The sequence below is a fragment of the Podarcis bocagei genome (assembly GCF_964188305.1).
Source record: "Podarcis bocagei genome assembly, chromosome: 1".
Classification (NCBI taxonomy): domain Eukaryota; kingdom Metazoa; phylum Chordata; class Lepidosauria; order Squamata; family Lacertidae; genus Podarcis; species Podarcis bocagei.
In genome coordinates this window covers 137,151,316-137,168,056 of record NC_138125.1, presented here as the reverse complement: position 1 = coordinate 137,168,056, position 16,741 = coordinate 137,151,316, and the positions used below count along the sequence as shown (strand labels likewise).

Here is a 16,741-nt window from a genome sequence, read left to right as displayed (position 1 = left end):
GAATACCTGAAGGAGCATCTCTCGGCTTCAAGGGCCTTCCGGCAGTTCCTTTATTGTGAGAAGAGAGATTACAGGGAACCAGACAGAGTGATGTCTGCCCTGTGGAATGCCCTCCCTTCAGATGTCAAGGAAACAAACAATTATATGATCTTCGATTGACATCTGAAGGCAGCCCTGTTTTGGGAAGCTTTGAATGTGTGATGGTTTTGTGTATTCTGCTGGAAGCCACCCAGAGAGGCTGGGGCAACCCAGTCCGATGGGTGGGGTACAAAACATTTATTGTTTATTGTTATTAAGCCTCTCAGCCCTGGTGCTAGGTGCTGGGACCAGAGCATGGAACTGGTGTTGCAGCTGGTGGCACCTTCCCTCACATACCTTTTAAAGGTTCCACTTTAACGGAGTATCTCTCCTCTCCATCCAACTGAAACATAGAGAAGGAGATCCAGCAATTCTGAGAATCTTTCTCCTTGCATTCTTTACTTCTGGACATCACATTATCTCTCAGAATAATGTGTGAACAAGCTTGAGAGCAATTCTTCTGAAATGGACCACTCTGAAAGTAACGGCACTCAACACACGATCTGGAAAATCAACAAGAATCATGTCTCCAAGAAGAGTTGCTTAGCAAGACAGAGATGCAATGGATCTATGCTACATAACAGAAATCTAATATTCAGTGCAGTTACAGCCAGAGATACAAAGGAAGCCAGTATTGTCATCCTCACACTGCAGATGCAAATAATAATAATAATAATAATAATAATAATAATAATAATAATAATAATAATAATAATAATAATAATAATAATAATTTATTTATATCCCGCCCATATGGCTGGGCTTCCCCAGCCACTCTGGGCGGCTCCCAACCAAATATTAAAATACAGTAATACATCAAACATTAAAAGCTTCCCTAAACAAATGCAGAGGAGATGCAAAGGAGGCAGGGACTCTGAGAATGACCGCTCCCCGCTTAAAACGGGGGGCGCCCTTTGCATGGATGCGTGCAGCCCCTAGATCTGGAGCGGCCCCAACAGCATAGGCTTGGCTTTGCCTTCCCTCAGGTGGGATACCTGGAGGTCTCCGCCTACCTCAGTCAGTTGTCCAATCCCACCTGGGGGAAGCGTTGCCAAGGAGACCAGGCCAGGTAGGGGAAGGATTACCTGCCCACACAATAGAGGGAGGATCTTACCTGGGAATCCTCACTTGGCTCCAGAGCTTCTCCCACCCCACCCACCCACCCTCAGTTAATGTCTTATTTGCAGGTTAACTTTTCTTCACAGGTTTTGCAGGTTAACTTTTCTTCACAGGTATGCGGGCGCTGCTACGTTAAGGTCGCTGTTAAAGGGCCGGAAAGGAATTTCCCTGCATTGGCAGGTTTCGCCTTTCCCGTAGCAAAACGTCACAACTTTGGCGGTATCGGGCCTTGGGCGGAATCCTTTTGTCCATCTTCCTCTTGCGGCGGCGATACCAGGGTTCCCCATTAAAGGGGTTTTCTGAAGGGAGGCTTTGGCCGTACACCGAAAGGTCGTCATTGCTCTCTCCTGCGGCAGCGGCGTAACGGGGGCGGCCGTCTCTGCTTGAACATATGTTCTCCAGAGCCGGCCCATCCCCCCCCCCACACTGGATAACCCTGATGCTCCCTAGGTCCCCGGCTGGGGACCGGGGAGGGAGAACGCCCAATGCCTGAGCCAAGGTCTACCCACATTTGAAATTTAATAAAGTTGTGGCCAATTTAATCCCATAGCACGTTGTCTTGAGTCGTTATTTCACATGATGGGGGGGGGACCGCGCGGGATCTGGGGACTCCGCCTGTCCACGCAAAAAAGAGGCTTGTCTAAGCCCAGGCTGTGAGTTAGCTGAGCACCTCTGAAATTCCCACAGCGATTTCATGTACATGTTAAAAAGGGAACTCTGCTGGACTCCACAGAATGAATTTGACCTATCTAATTTGGCTATCTAATTCAATATACAAGGAAGTGAACAACTACCAAGAAAACCCAGCACAGTTAATTTTTCTCCAGATTGCTTGTGGGTTATCCAAAACCATGACTCCTGAAGCTCTACTACAACATCAGCTGCAGACCAAGAAAGGTACCGTCAAGTTCTAAAGGATTCCTGTGTGGTTAAGAAGCAGAGCCAGGGAAATTTGTTAGAGGCAAGAGGCTTCCACCAGGAAATATGGATCTAACCCAAGTGAGAACACAAAGGAACAGCAACTTGCTCTTTAGACGTTCATCCCGTGCCAACTTGCCAGCACCACCTTGGGCAAACTCCAGACAGGACCAGCACCATGTGCCCAGGCACGGGTTGTCCTCTAAGTGATAGAAGTTTTTCATCCCTTTATCTAGCTTTGTTAAGGTAGGTTTATGTCTATGTTTTATCATACTGTATTAATGTTTCCTTTCTGCCTAAATTGCCTTCACCTTATTGGTGTGTTTGACGGTCTAATGTTGGAGAGAGGAAGACAGAATAACTGAGCTATAAAAGCCCAGACTTTAAATGAGACTTCTGTACAAGAAAAGCAAAAAACGAGGCAGTGCAGAATCAGTTTCCCCCACCCAGCCCTGTTACCTGCAGATACACTGCCTATTTTAAAGGCAAGACTTTTAAATACTGACATGCAAAGCACAGTAATTTTCACTGTGGTCCCTCTCATATCACTTACATGTGTCTGGGACAGGGTGATGGACAGCCTTCGCAATCTTCACAGTGTGGAAGCTGATAGCCTGGTTTACATTGGCATGTGTTGCACAGACATTCCCCACGGCCACTGCAGACGGTCTCATTGATGTTCAAGCAACCGTCTGTTGAAGTTTCACATTGGCAGGCACTGCCGCCATAGCCAGGATTGCATTTGCATTTCCCACAATCACACCGTCCTCGTACTAGAAAGAGAAGGTGGAGAGTTCAGGACAGGACGCATTCCCCGTATTTGCAATTCTGTTGGAAAACCCAAGTTTGCCAGTAAGTACAATTTAATTGCACTCTATTCTGCAAAGTCACATTCCATAGTAAAAGGCCATCTTGGTATCACCTGCAAAACACTGAAATTACCTTTCATGAAAGAATAGGCTGCCATTGTAAAACGATGCAAGTGTTTTAGAAGTCTTAGAAGAAAAACTAATATGTAATATTCACACCTGGATGATGGTAAGCCATTATATGAAACAAAGGCAGATTGATAGCAGCTTGGCTAGCTTCCAAATTATTGTGCTATTCAAACAACTCTCCCTAAGAATAACAGAATCACAAAATTGTTGACTTGGAAGAGCCCAAAGGATCATCTAATCCAACCTCCTGCAATGCGGGTATCTCAACTCAACCTCTGCTTAAAAAGCTCTAAGGAAGGAGAGTTCACCACCTTCCAAGAGAGCCTCTTCCACTGTCCCGCAACTCTTACCGTCAGAAAGCTCTTCCTAATGTTTTGTCAGAATCTCCTTTCTTGTTTGAATCTATTGGTTCAGATCCTACCCTCCGGAGCAGCAGAGAACAAACTTGCTCCATCTTCTGTGTGACAGCCCTTAAGATGTTTGAAAATTACTATCGTATCTCCTCTCAGTCTCCTCTTTTCCAGGCTAAACAGACCCAGCTCAACAACTCTGCCCAAAAAATGTCTGTGTCCGGATTTTCACCTTTTGAAATATGGCAACAGTATGTTCTGCACACGTTTCAGCTTGCCAACACCCTCCTTAAACTGTAGTGCCCAGAACTGGACACAGGACTCCAGGCAAGGTCTGACCAACGCAGCGGCGTAGCGTGGGTTATCAGCACCCGGGGCAAGGCAAGTAATTTGCGCCCCCTAACCCGGGGCAAGGCAATTAATTTGCGCCCCCTAACCTGGGGCAAGACACGTGCCTCTTTTCTTTCCTTTTTTCCCTTTCTCCAAGGCTTTTCGCTTTCTCTCCTTAATTGATTCCTCCTCCACACCGCAGCGTTTCCTGGCTGCTCCCCCCCCTTCCCCTCTCTCTCCTCCTCGCTCTGCTTGCCTTGCCCTGCCCTGCCTGAGGGCGCCCTGAGGAGACTCCGCTCTCCTTTTTGACCAGGTGAGGTGGAAAAGTCTCTTCCCGCCCACTCGCCAGACTCCCTGCTCGGCTCTGCTCACTACCCAGGCGGCCAGTGGAGAGAGAGCCGCAATTACCATAAAGCTCCTCTCCCTCCGCTTCGCCAAGCTGTCAAAGCCCTGGCAGCAGGCGCAGCCAGACCCCCGCCAGCCAGCCAGCCCGCCCGCCCGCCCGCCCGGCTTCCTCTCCTTTTTTTGCCCGCGGCAGAAGGCTTTGCTCTCCCCCTTCCACGACCTCCTCGCCAAGCCGAGCGAGCGCGGGCTCCCTAACCCGTGGATTTTAGTAGGGGCAGAGAGCTGCTAGTGCGAGCGCGCCCCCCGCCCATGTTGCGCCCGGTGCGGCCGGCCCCCCTGGCACCCCCCACGCTACACCACTGGACCAACGCAGAAGAGAGAGCTACTATGACTTCCCTTGATCTGGACACTAGACTTCAGTTGATGCAGCCTAGAACAGAATTAGCTTTTTTTGCTGCTGCATCACACTGTTGACTCATGTTAAGATCCCTAAATACTGTGTGCCCTTTAAGAGCTTGTAGTAAAAAATGTAGCTTGCTGGAACTCTGGCAACAGGAAGCTGGGAGAAGTAAAGCAAAGGAGTCAAGGATATTTCCACGTCCTGCAGTCGTCAGCTACTCACTTTCTCCGCCACAAAGTTGACCATTGTGAATCTCACAATTCATGTTGTCACACTCGCAAAAAGAACCATAGATCTTCTTTTTGGATGCTTCATCGGTGTGGCAAACACACTGCCCACACACACAGTCGCCCAGGCCGGAGCAGGTGACGGAGGCATTGTCCTTGCGGCAACTCTTCTCCAGTTCCTTGCTGGATTTGCCTCCAGTTTGACAATCACAATTCTTTCCAATAAAGCCAGGAAAACAGCTGACATGAGAGAATAAGTGTTCAGAATAGGAAAGGCTTACTAAGCAATACTTGTTTGTGTTGGAGGGTTGATTTGCCTGAACTCGCACAGATTTATTGGTTTATTGTAATTATAACCCACATTTTCCCATTACAGAACCCACGGCAGCATATTCCCAGAAGGTCACCCATCCAGGCACAGACCAGACCTGAACAATGGTCTGACAGGCCAAATGTGGAGACCTGGGGGCTCTGTCAGCCCTCACCCTAGTCCATTACCCAGAGTGGCTTGAGAATTTGGCAGGAAAAAAGGCTCAAGGTCTTTTTCCCAATTGTCCTCATGCCAAATTCTCAAATTCTCCTTTTCATTTTATGAAAAATTATACTCAAGCAGTCTGCACATTCTGTGAAAACAGATGTTGTTCCCAGACTGCATAAAACTGCAGGTGCAGATGTGGGACATGCATAAGCAGTTATTCATATAGTGATCATGGTTAACCTTTCCCAGTAGGACTGGCATATCCCCTTGTGATTTGGTGAAGTGGTTTGATTACCTGCAGATTCCACAATCTACTTTCCCATGTCCACTGCAGTCAGAGCTACTTGATATTTCCTCATCACATTCGCAGTTGCATCGACCACGCATGTGCACAGCAAGGGAGTCTGTGAAACCGAGAGCCCGGATGGTAACTGTTTGGTTGTCAATGCATTTGGTTGCTGTAACTTTCACCTGGAAAGTAATCTGTAAGAAAACAAAGAACTCCATTAAATATTCTCCATTAAATGTAAAAACCACTAGGAAAGCACGAAGGAGTGCATTTATAAATAAAGGACTGAGCATGCTAACAGTCAGAAGGATGTACCGGTAAGTGCAAAAAAAGACACTGTTCTTCTGCAAGTAGAATTGCAATGGCCCTTCCATGTGTTTGGGCAGTATGCCTCACTTTGTTCCACCCAAACCAGTGAGTGTAAAGTTGTCATGTGGACAGGAAAGGGAAAACTCACCCCCCCCCCTCTTTTCTTGTGGGCGTGTAAACACACGGCCATTAAGTGTGGTTGCTGCCTTCTGCAGACACTCCTCCTAAAATACTGTTTGCTTTTTATTTTTTATCTTATTTATGTATGTTGTTTTCAGAGATTTCTATTCATTTATATTACTTAAAGTAGTGTAACCTGTTTTCCTGTGATTGATATGATCATGATGGTTGAAACAACAACAACAACTTATTGTTTATACCCTGCCCATCTGACTGGCTTGCCCCAGCCACTCTGGGCAACTTCCAATATATATAAAAACATAATAAAATATCAAACATTTTAAAAAGCTTCCCTATACAGGGTTGCCTTCTGATGTCTTCTAAAAGTCAGATAGTTATTTATCTCCTTGACATCTGATGGGAGGGTGTTCCACAGGGTGGGTGCCACCACCGAGAAGGCCCTCTGCCTGGTTCCCTATGACTTCGCTTCTCATAGTGAGGGAACCGCCATAAAGCCCTCAGAGCTAGACCTCAGTGTCCGGGCTGAACGATGGGGGTGGAGATGCTCCTTCAGGAATACAGGGCCAAGGCGGTTTAAAGCTCAGCATCAACACTTTGAATTGTGCTTGGAAATGTGCTGGGAGCCAATGTAACTCTACATAATGAAATAAATGTTGGGTGTAGTGAAAGGTTAACCTTCTATGCCTCGAGCCTGAAGGGACGGGCAGTTCAGCCGCTGCAAGGAGAGAGAGAGAAGATGCAGCTTAACACGGATGGCTGTTGGAGACTGTAAATACGCTATTTTGTTTCCAATAAAGAGATATTAGGATAGAAGAAACGTCTGGACTTATTTACTGCCCTTTCTACACAAAGACGCTGTGCACTTCTGCTAATTGCTTTATGACGCTCCGAAGCTACACTGCGTAAACAGGAGCTGCAGAGGTTCGCAAGGGAAGCGTGGCTGGGCGCCAAACAATAAAGCAATAAATCTTATCAAAAATAAAGCCTACATATTGCTTAAAGTAACAGGCTTAACCCAGCTGCAACTTTTAAGGGGTTTGGGAAAGGAGAATAAGTGAAGAGCCTTCTCCCAAGCAGCGGTATTGGAAGAAATGCACACTGCTCTTTTCTCTCCGCATACAAAGGCAGCAGCAATCAGAACAGCTTTAGATAGAAACAGAAAAGTCTTCTCCTACCTGATCATTTATCTTCACGTTGTCACATTCCCCTCTTGGTTTATCCTTGGTGTGTATTTGGTTAGGGCAGAAGGAATCATATGTGATTTTGATGAAGTTTGGCAAAGGGCCATGGTCCAAAATAATTTTCGAAGACAAACTCTGCAAGGAAATGAGAATAAGGAAGAGGTGAGAATAGGAGCCCAAGTCTCCAGCGAGGGAGAAAAATATGAGAATTAATTGTAACTTCCGTTCCCACTGCCTCAGTTCTTCTGTTGGAAAAGATGAGCCTTGAGAGAAGAAGGGGGCCAGGGCCAATATCTCCAACGGTTATGCACTTTCTTTATTGAACTGTCAGGTCAACACAGTGATGCTTAAGTGAACATGTTGAAGCAGAGGCAGGCAGAGGCAGAGGCAGGGGTTTTCCTGCAATATAGGCATGAGAAGAATTTCCCAAGGGACAAAAGGACTATGTCAGGGACATAGCCTACTGACAAGCTAAAAAACCTTTGCTACTGGGTGTGTACTGGCTAGATGTAACCAAGAGCAGATAACAATATTGGGCCCGTGGGTCACTTTCAATGTGCCACAGCAAAGCTGATTAGTGCCTTTAAGAAGCTCAAGCACGGAAAAGAGAAATGTGTTACTGGGAAAGGAAGTTTAGGATTGGTTCAACCAAGGAAATTACAGTGCGATGCAGGTCAACTAGTGTTAAGCTTTGAGAAAGTGAATTTGATCACTTGCTCATGCTAATGAAGACCCTGCCCTTATAAACAGGCAACTCACAAAAATATGGTTTACAGCGAAGAAAGGAAGAAAGCATTTGCAACTGCTCAAATGACCTCCTCCTGTTTCTAGTTTAATAGAAGGAAAGCATGTCAATTGTTGACCATTTTCTCCCTCAGCTACTATTATAGCTGCTTTTTCTTTGGTTTCATTCCTTTTTTAGGCTTGGTGAGCGCTTTAATCAGGGAAGCTTTTTAAAGGGGAGATGGAGAAAGGAAGGGGGAAAGGTAGAGCAGGGTGGGGGGCAGCTATTCCCTGAAAACTGATTTGGAAATCTGAACCAAATCTGCATAATTGTGAGAAAGGTACACAAACATGCTTCATGTGCAAAGTCTGGCTGGCTTAAATATATATATGGTAAAGAATTAAAATGATAATATCAGTAACACTTACATCATAGGCACGCTGGATGAGTTGGATGATATTATTTGAGTCTTCCTGCAGCTCTCCCACAGCAGATTTGGGAATCATTTCACTGAGTTTCTATCAACAAAGAACAAATGAATTGAAAGCATTGTCTTACTCTATTAAATAGAATGCCTACCAGATTATAATGCAAGAGCAAAGCAGTAAATATCCATTGTCCTAATTGTTCCATGTATATTGCTCAAATTATAGACTTAGGCATTTATTTATTTTATTTTATTTTATTTATACCCCTCCCTCCCCGGCCAAGACTGGCCTCAGGGCGGCTAACATCAGGTATAAAAACAATTGATTAAAATACAACTTAAAAACAAGATTAAAATACTACTATTTCTAATAATAATAATCTAATAATTATTTTCTCCACAGACATTGTTTACTTAACCTTCTTTACTGCTGGTAGTTTTACTTACCCGATAGGTATCAACCATTTTACTGGTAACAGCAAAAATGGGCTGGATATTGTTTTCTTCAAGTTTTTGAACCAACTGACCAACAGATGGATAGTCCTGTGTAACAAAGGAAACAGTATTTAGGGCTCTCTCTCCAAGTTAGTGAAGATCCTGGTGGGATCTTGCTGGCTAGATCTGGCCTGAAAAGAATCCCTCTGGCCCTTCAGTCTGGCCCCTGCCTCCCGGGTTCCTAAGGGCAGGGCCACTGGCATAGTTAAAGCAGAGAGACTGTCAGTCAACCGTAGTCTGACCTCCCGTTCTCTCCGCGCACACCAACACACTGGTGCTCCATCCCCCAGAGAAACAGAGCAGCGCTCTCAACATGTGCTCAGTCCTGTGCAGCAGAGATTATGAGAGAGGGCACTAATGAAAACAGAAGCAAAGGCGGCAGGGAAACTGCTGGAGGAGCCCAGCCCCATCCTTCTCATCCACTGTGCTCTTGGATTTGTTCCCTGGCACCAAAAGAAAGGTGGCTCTCTACAGGAAACAAAGGTATCCCCATCGCAATTGATGGCTCAGCTTCCCAAGGTCTGGCCTTGGATGCCACAAGCACACACACACACACCAGGTTAACAAACAGCTTGGTTTACAGATCTATTGAACCTTTAAAACAAAAAACATGGACCCCTTGTCTTTCTGCTTAAGAAAAGAGTTCTTAGAAAATTAAGAGGACTTTTCCTAATATAGCAGCTGTATGGGTTGCCCAGTCGGCTCCAGTCTAAAATAGTAAATCCAGTAAGGTAAAGGGCAGGTACTTTATAAAATGTGCTGCCTACTCTGAGTACTTACATATTCATTGCTCCTTTTATACATATTTTCCTCCAGGTGGCATTTCCCATCATAAGGGGTTAAGATGGCTCCAAGTTTACCATCCCCAGCAAAATGGAAGCCATCATCTGTCGTATACACCAGTAAGCGTGTTACATTTTTCCAACCAATCTTATCCTGGATTGAAAAAGCAAGCAGATTAAAAAAGCAAACCACACTGGGTGAAAGATTCCTGCTTTGCAGCGGCTTGGACTAGATGACCCTTGGGGCCCCTTCCAACTCTGCAATTCTAAGATTCTATGATTCTACATAAAATCAGAGCTGAAAGGGACACAATGTCTGTCCAGATCTCCGTCCTAAGACAGGATAACCTATGTATACACTAAAATGGCTTTAATAGGTTTAAATATCCACCTGTACATTTTGGACCTTTATGACCAGTTTGTTCTCCTGTCATTATTTTATGGAACATTTTAATAATGCTGCCACAAAACGGCCACTGTATAATTAATTAACCCATTGTTTCTTGTATTTGGAGACTAATCAATCTTTATTTTTATGAAGGTTTTATACAGGCAGATTGTTTTTATCTTTTGTGCTGTTGTTTTATCTCATTTGTCATGAGTTTATTTTATTACTCTATGTCATTTTTAATATTTCTCTTACCTTATTTATTGTAATATTTTAATTTAATTTGTAACAATGCAACAACAATAATAAAGACCCTGCCTAGCATCTCTCTAGGCCTTCAGCACTGAGCCTAAATACATCATTAAAAGCAACAGCATATCTTGACAACATTATGATTATCGGGGGGAACTCTCTTCCACTTTGGACAGGAATCCATGGTCCCCCAAATTCAACTTCCTCACTCCCCAAGAGCACTTTGTCATGGTGCCTGTTCCCATAAGGTACTCTTACCCCACAGACAGCGGCTTGCATCATGGCGTCGAGTCCTCCCTCTGGTGCGTCAAGATTCCCGGATATATCCTGCTTGCCGACTTCTTCTTTAAACTTCTCTACCCTGTCTGTGAGGCTGAGCACATGTCTGAAAGCAAATGGTGGCTGACATTTGGTCTCCTTGCTTGGACAAGGGTTCTGCAGCTTCTCTGGGTGGGTGTTAACAAAGGGCAACACAGTCTTGTCCACAAAGGCGCCAAACCCTAAGGGAACACAAGGAAAGTGCCGCTGAAAGGAAGGGTCCAAAATGGTTATCGTCACTGAAGATATATAGAGAGGGAAGAACTCTAAACCACTGAGGGCGATAGGGCAGTCAATATACCCTGCAATTGTTTAAAATAAATTTAAAGTTAAATAGAGGAATACAAGTGGAAAGAGCTGGGATTACAAAAGGGGTATCATTTGACAACTGAATACAACAGAAGAAATATTAATTCTATTTTTCTCTGACCTTAAAATCTCCAACCCCCCTGAAAGAGCTAGATCTTTTTCTTTACATGCTGCCTGTCACCCAAATGAGAATAAATGTCATATTTTTCCTTCCTATGGTTCAGATCTTGACTGTTGGTATCTTTCCTTCAAGAAAGGGCTCATCCATAGTTCCACTTGTTTCTTGCCCAAAAAGCACTGATCTGAGCAGTTTCCCGCTTGCCCCACGCTTTCAAAGCATGGGTCTGAGTTTGACCTGCTGCTTCCCCCAGGGAAAACTGCTTTTTGCCACTGAATCAGAACAAACAGTTGTTTCCAAATTTCTTTTAATTTCCATGTTTCCAAATTTCTTTTCATTTCCTCTTGAAGCTTCCTGAGAGCTATTCTGCCTGGGGCAGGGGGCTGCCAGAGGGCTGTCTTTCTGGGGTCCCCGGCAGGATGGATAATGACTTGGAAGCGGAGGAAAACCCATCCTGCAGAAACCACGCAGCAGCCTCTATGGACAACTAGATCCAGAAACACATTCCTTTCTGACTTATCTTCGGAATAAAATGATTTACAATTTAAGTGAGTTTCTTTGTCTGCCACTGAGAGCTTTTATTAGGTGAGTCAGCTGCTTTTTACCACTTAGAAAAGAGGAAGCCGCTGAGTGAAGAATGAAGGCAAAAGGCTCGATTTATGCTCTGAGATAACAAAAGTTTAAACGAACAAAGGAGTTTCTGTGCTATCTTGAATATTTTATTATTAAGCGGAATTATTATTATTATATTATGACAAAAATGTGCATAAGAATATAAAATCTACTTTGCCAGTTGATACTTCCTCTATGGGAATGATTTTTTTCTTCTTATTAAATGAGCTAAGCTTGCTGGTCCTGCTGTCAAAACAAGGTACAGTGGTGCCTCGCAAGACGAAAAGAATCCGTTCTGTGATTCTCTTCGTCTAGCGGTTTTTTCGTCTTGCGAAGCAAGCCCATTGAAGGATTAGCGGATTAGCGCTATTAGCGGCTTTTAGCGGCTTATCTGCTGATCGGATCAGCTAATAAGCGGCTTAGCGGCTTAGAAAAAGGGGGGGGGAACCAGCAGGAACTCGCAAGACATTGTCGTCTTGCGAAGCAAGCCCATAGGTAATTCGTTTTGTGAAGCACCTCCAAAACGGAAAACTCTTTCATCTAGCGAGTTTTCCGTCTTGCGAGGCATTCGTCTTGCCGGGCACCACTGTATCTAGAGGAGCTGTGCTGCTGCTGAAGTTTCTACAGGAACAGTTATAATAAACATTTTATTATTTATACTCCACCCCGCATAAAGAGACAGATGTGCTAACATTATTAAAAAGCAAAGCAGAAAACTGAGGGGGTGGGATTAAAACAGTCCCAACACAGCATGTTGGCTACCAGGAAAAGGGCAGCAGAGGAAAGAAATGCATCTTTAGATACCCAGCAGATGGTGGTAGAACAAACAATATCTCTTGAATTAGAGATTAATGAAATTAAAAATGATTTGGGCACTTTGGATTATGGAATAGACAAAAGATGGGAAAACTAGAGGGAACAGTTAATAAAATAAAAGAATCTTATATGCAAACATCTGGAGAAATGAGGCAAATAAATGAAACGAAGCAATTAAGGGTAGATCTACACACAGGCAAAAAATGCTATAATTAAGTCAGAAATCATATTGTTATAACAAAAAACCTATTGAAAATCACGTATAAAATTTTCCTGCTCTCTGACGCCATCTGGTGTTGCATGTTTATAATGCATTCAAATAATTGTTTCTTTGCGAATATAAAGGTAAAGGGACCCCTGACCATTAGATCCAGTCGTGGCCAACTCTGGGGTTGCGGCGCTCACCTCGCTTTATTGGCTGAGGGAGCCGCTGAGTCCTAAATCATGTTTCATTTTTCCTATTATCTTCCATTCACTGTGTGAAGTAGCAGCAGAAGTTCCATACCCAGCCTCATTGACAGCGCCTTCAGTGCAAAAATAATTTCACTAAATCTCAGTAAATCTGTATTTGATATGGAAGAGTTGTGCTCCGTATAGTTCTACTCTTTTGAATTAAAACAATCCTAGATGCTAATTTTGTTAGTACCAGGAGACAAATGGATTAATCAGAAATGTACGCACCTATTCGAGCATGTTTGGTAATCGTTTTGAGAGCCCTCAGCAGGTCTCCTCCTAGCTTCTTCACATTTTCCAGATCATCATTCATAGAGTATGAGAGGTCCATCAAATAGTAAAGATCTATGGGGTAGTCCTCCCCACGGCGGAATGTCACATTAAAAACAGCAGGTAGATCTGTTAGCAAAAGGGAAAAGAATGAGCTTACACCTTTACACCGACCGTTGAGGCCTGTGGATAGTTGGGAGTTTCAGCAAGGAGGTTTGGAGGGAGTGATTGTGGTGGAGTTTGGCGTCTGGTAAGTACTGTTGGTTTTGGGGGTTTTTTTACTGTTTTTTTCAAGAGTTTGCAAAGGTTTTGAGGGTGTTTGTAGGCTTTTCCAATGGCGCTGATTGCACTTAAATGCATGGTGTGATTGCACTTAAATGTGGTGTGACTGCACTTAAATGCATGGTGTGATTGCACTTAAACGCATGGTGGCTTGTGTAGCAGGAACCTCCCCACCCCAATCATTCTGTTTGTACAAACTTCACACACACTCACACTCACACACTACATACGCCACATTTCTGTTATAAATTCATAGAAAAATCAACCATACATCGGATTTGCACTGTTCCATTTTTATTTTACTCCATATGACAAGGACTATCAAAGGGGGGTGGCTTGGTTCTGGTCAGCCATAATCCCTTCACCATCCCAGCACATCCACAGGAGCCCTGCCCAGCTGCTATGTCAACCCTGATGATCCCAGACAGAAGACAATCAAGATCACAAAGAACTTGCATATGGGAGTGGATTCAGCATGGGCTGAAACAAAGGACAATGATCAGATCTTCCCTCTGGGGGCAGGAAACTGCCAACTCCCCTTTGTCTCCTGGAAGTGACTCATGGGGAGGGGGAAAGGAGGAACCAGCCAGGTGACAGGACACTCAGGTTACCACCAACTCCTCCCTCAACCCCTCCTCTCTGTAATGTATGCATGATGCCAACCCCTCCTCTCTGTAATGTATGCATGATGTTTCTGGGGGTGTGCTTGAGCTAGAGGAGGGGAATTTCAAAAGTTTTTATAAGGTCTTGCACACCATCTTTCTGGGTCTTTCCTCTCTCCTGCAAGTGAGGGGAACACCCTGTTGCAACAGTTAAATAAAGGCCAAGCCTACAGGCTGCTGTTTTGCTCCAAGTTATCCTGGTTGGTGTCTTTGTTTTTGTCCAAGGGAGCCCTCGGATTTTTCCGGTAACACTTGGAACACAGCCCCTGCATAAATGAGGAGTTGCCTGTAGTGTTGGGTAAACTCTCCAAGGTATAGCATGATGGGGTGCAATGTTCCACAGGAAACGTAGTACTTTCAGTGGCTTTTGTAACTGAAAGAGCCCCTGAAAAAACTACCCCTCTCACCCTGTCACTCAGGATGACAGATTTTTGGGGGAGGGTGTCCCCTCTGCTGTCTCTCCTTCCTTCACTCCTGCATTCTGTCTATTCACCAAGGTGAAATGCGATATTGAGGGCTGGCAGGTGGGGAAGGGGATTTCCTCTGAGCACTCATATTCTGAGGCAGGGTTTGGGAGACACACTTCCCATTTTGAGTTGGGTCTTTGGAACCACCTAGGGCTCATTTCCAAGTCAGGGTCAGATAATCTCTCACAACATCCATACTTAGAAGTGAACAAGGTGTGGCAAACGCTCGTTATTTGATGTTTATTTCTGCATACTGTTTTTTGTTCTTTCTTTTAAAATGATATTTATTCAGAATTTAAAATTACAGAGAAAAAGAAAAAGAAAAGGAAAAAAGGTAGACAAAAAGATAGATTAAACAATACAAGTCAATAAGAAGAAAAAAAGAAAAAACAAAACACACAATGCATCAAAACCAAAAACAATAATAAACAAAAATTTTAAAAAACAAATCCAATATTCCCAAATCTTTATCTTTCGTTAACTTGTTTCATCGACCTCCTCACACCTCCCTTTTTTGTATTCTAGTTGTTAATTATCTCAGCAAATCCTTTCCATCTTTCACTATATTCTGTCATTAAATTACCTTAATTTATTTTAACCTTATCTTACCATAAAAAGCCCTAAAGATTAAAACTTAAAACTTATTTATACATAATTCCTTTTAACCTTTCTACTAAAGCCAAATAGTTTCATTCCAACATTTTTTCTAACACTCATTAATTTTACAATAATTCTCTAAATGAATTTTTAAACTTTCTTCCAATCTTCATCCATCGTCTCTTCTTCCTGGTCTCGGGTTTTGTCAGTCCTTTCTATCCCTTCCATCTAGTCCATCAACCTGGTGACCTTCTATCCGAGGCTCTTAAGTCTTTTCCATGTCCCTTCTGCAGGTCTTCTTCATGTTTATACCTGCACTTTACTTTGTCTTCTGCTTATCTTATTCTTAATTTCCTTCCTTTCTCACTGAGGGGTAGATCTCGGGGAGACTCCAACTTGACAATATATTTATCCCTTCTCGACAGGCCAGCCCATTCTCCATAGTCAGCACTGAAATCCAAAAGATATTTGAAGGCATGTTTCAAAGTCCCTCCAAGGTTAAGGGCCCCCACAACTCCAAACTCCCCCTGGCCCAAAACCAGATCCCAAAAGTCAAAACATCCCTGCATAGGGGGATCTATCCAACTTCCCATCTCCAAACCAAACAGTACTCCATCTCTCCAAATCTGACTTTGTCCAGGTTCAGTCGTCAGAAACAACAACTTATGTTCCTGCAAGTCTGCGGCTCTCTCCATATCTATTACTTGAGGTTCAGCAACAACCTCCTTTATCTTCTGCACAACTTGCCCTGTCAAAGCACATTCCTGGGTTGGTTCCTGAGTGGTTTCTATATAGGTATTCACTGTTTGTCCAAAATTGCTAACTGCAACAGTCATCAAATCCATCTTCTCATGTAGCTGTTCCAGTAAAGCGCTTGTCTTGCAAAAAGCAAGCACTAAAGCTTCTTCTGGGCACATTCTTGTTCAAGGTCAATGTCTGGTTCTCACAATCTTTAATCTCTACAGCTGTAGAATTCCCCAGATTGACTCCAGCAACAGTTTCACAAGCTCCCTCTAGAGGAAACAATTTCTGTTTGTATCCGTCTTTTTAAGAGCAGATCCAGCAACAAAATTCCTTTCATTTTTCAGATACTTTGTTCCTTTTAAATGCAAAAGGGAACATTGGAATCAATGTTTCTCTTTTTTAACTATCTGTCAAAAAACATTTTATTCACAGTCAATGAACTTCCCCAATGCGTCTGTCTCTGACACCCTGTTCCCAGGTTCAAGACGGTGGAAATTTATCTTTCTTTACTCTCTCTTCTGCAGGTTTAAACAGTCTAAGATTTCCCCCCTCTTCTCCTGCTTCCAAGGGGTAGTTTTAACTGATGGAAATTTAGTCCTTTACAAACGACTTTCCAGACTTTAGCTTGCAATGTCTTTGCTTCAATCTATTTACAAGAGCGGAAGGCGGACTTCCTGTTTAGACCTTCCCGCTTCGGTGCCAAATTAAGAAGTTTCATAGTCCAATTTTCCGTTCTACTCACGGGTAGTTGTTTAAAATCCAATTGTCCACAGGAAAAATTCAGCGCTCTCCGGCAACAGCAATGCGGCTTCACTCCGTGAAAAGAGCAGTCGATTCGAAGCACCGTGCCACTCACCCCACGTCGCTCCGGATCCCCGAAACCAGGTTTCCCCGCGAGTAGGGGAGGCGCAAAAGGTGCCAG

The 16,741-nt window shown here is 43.9% G+C and overlaps 1 protein-coding gene across 2 annotated transcripts in view; it reads right to left on the bottom strand.

The window, feature by feature from the left end:
* Positions 1-16,741, bottom strand: part of ITGB2 (integrin subunit beta 2) — a 39,275-nt gene that overhangs the window by 2,030 nt on the left and 20,504 nt on the right. For both annotated transcript variants that reach the window (XM_081165460.1, XM_081165461.1), the window contains exons 6-15: positions 13,026-13,196; positions 10,430-10,671; positions 9,530-9,685; positions 8,702-8,797; positions 8,256-8,345; positions 7,098-7,238; positions 5,479-5,666; positions 4,701-4,945; positions 2,669-2,888; positions 376-581 (exon numbers count right to left, since the gene is read on the bottom strand). In XM_081165460.1, the coding sequence (XP_081021586.1) occupies positions 376-581; positions 2,669-2,888; positions 4,701-4,945; positions 5,479-5,666; positions 7,098-7,238; positions 8,256-8,345; positions 8,702-8,797; positions 9,530-9,685; positions 10,430-10,671; positions 13,026-13,196 (1,755 nt within the window). The remainder of the gene's footprint in view (positions 1-375; positions 582-2,668; positions 2,889-4,700; positions 4,946-5,478; positions 5,667-7,097; positions 7,239-8,255; positions 8,346-8,701; positions 8,798-9,529; positions 9,686-10,429; positions 10,672-13,025; positions 13,197-16,741) is intronic.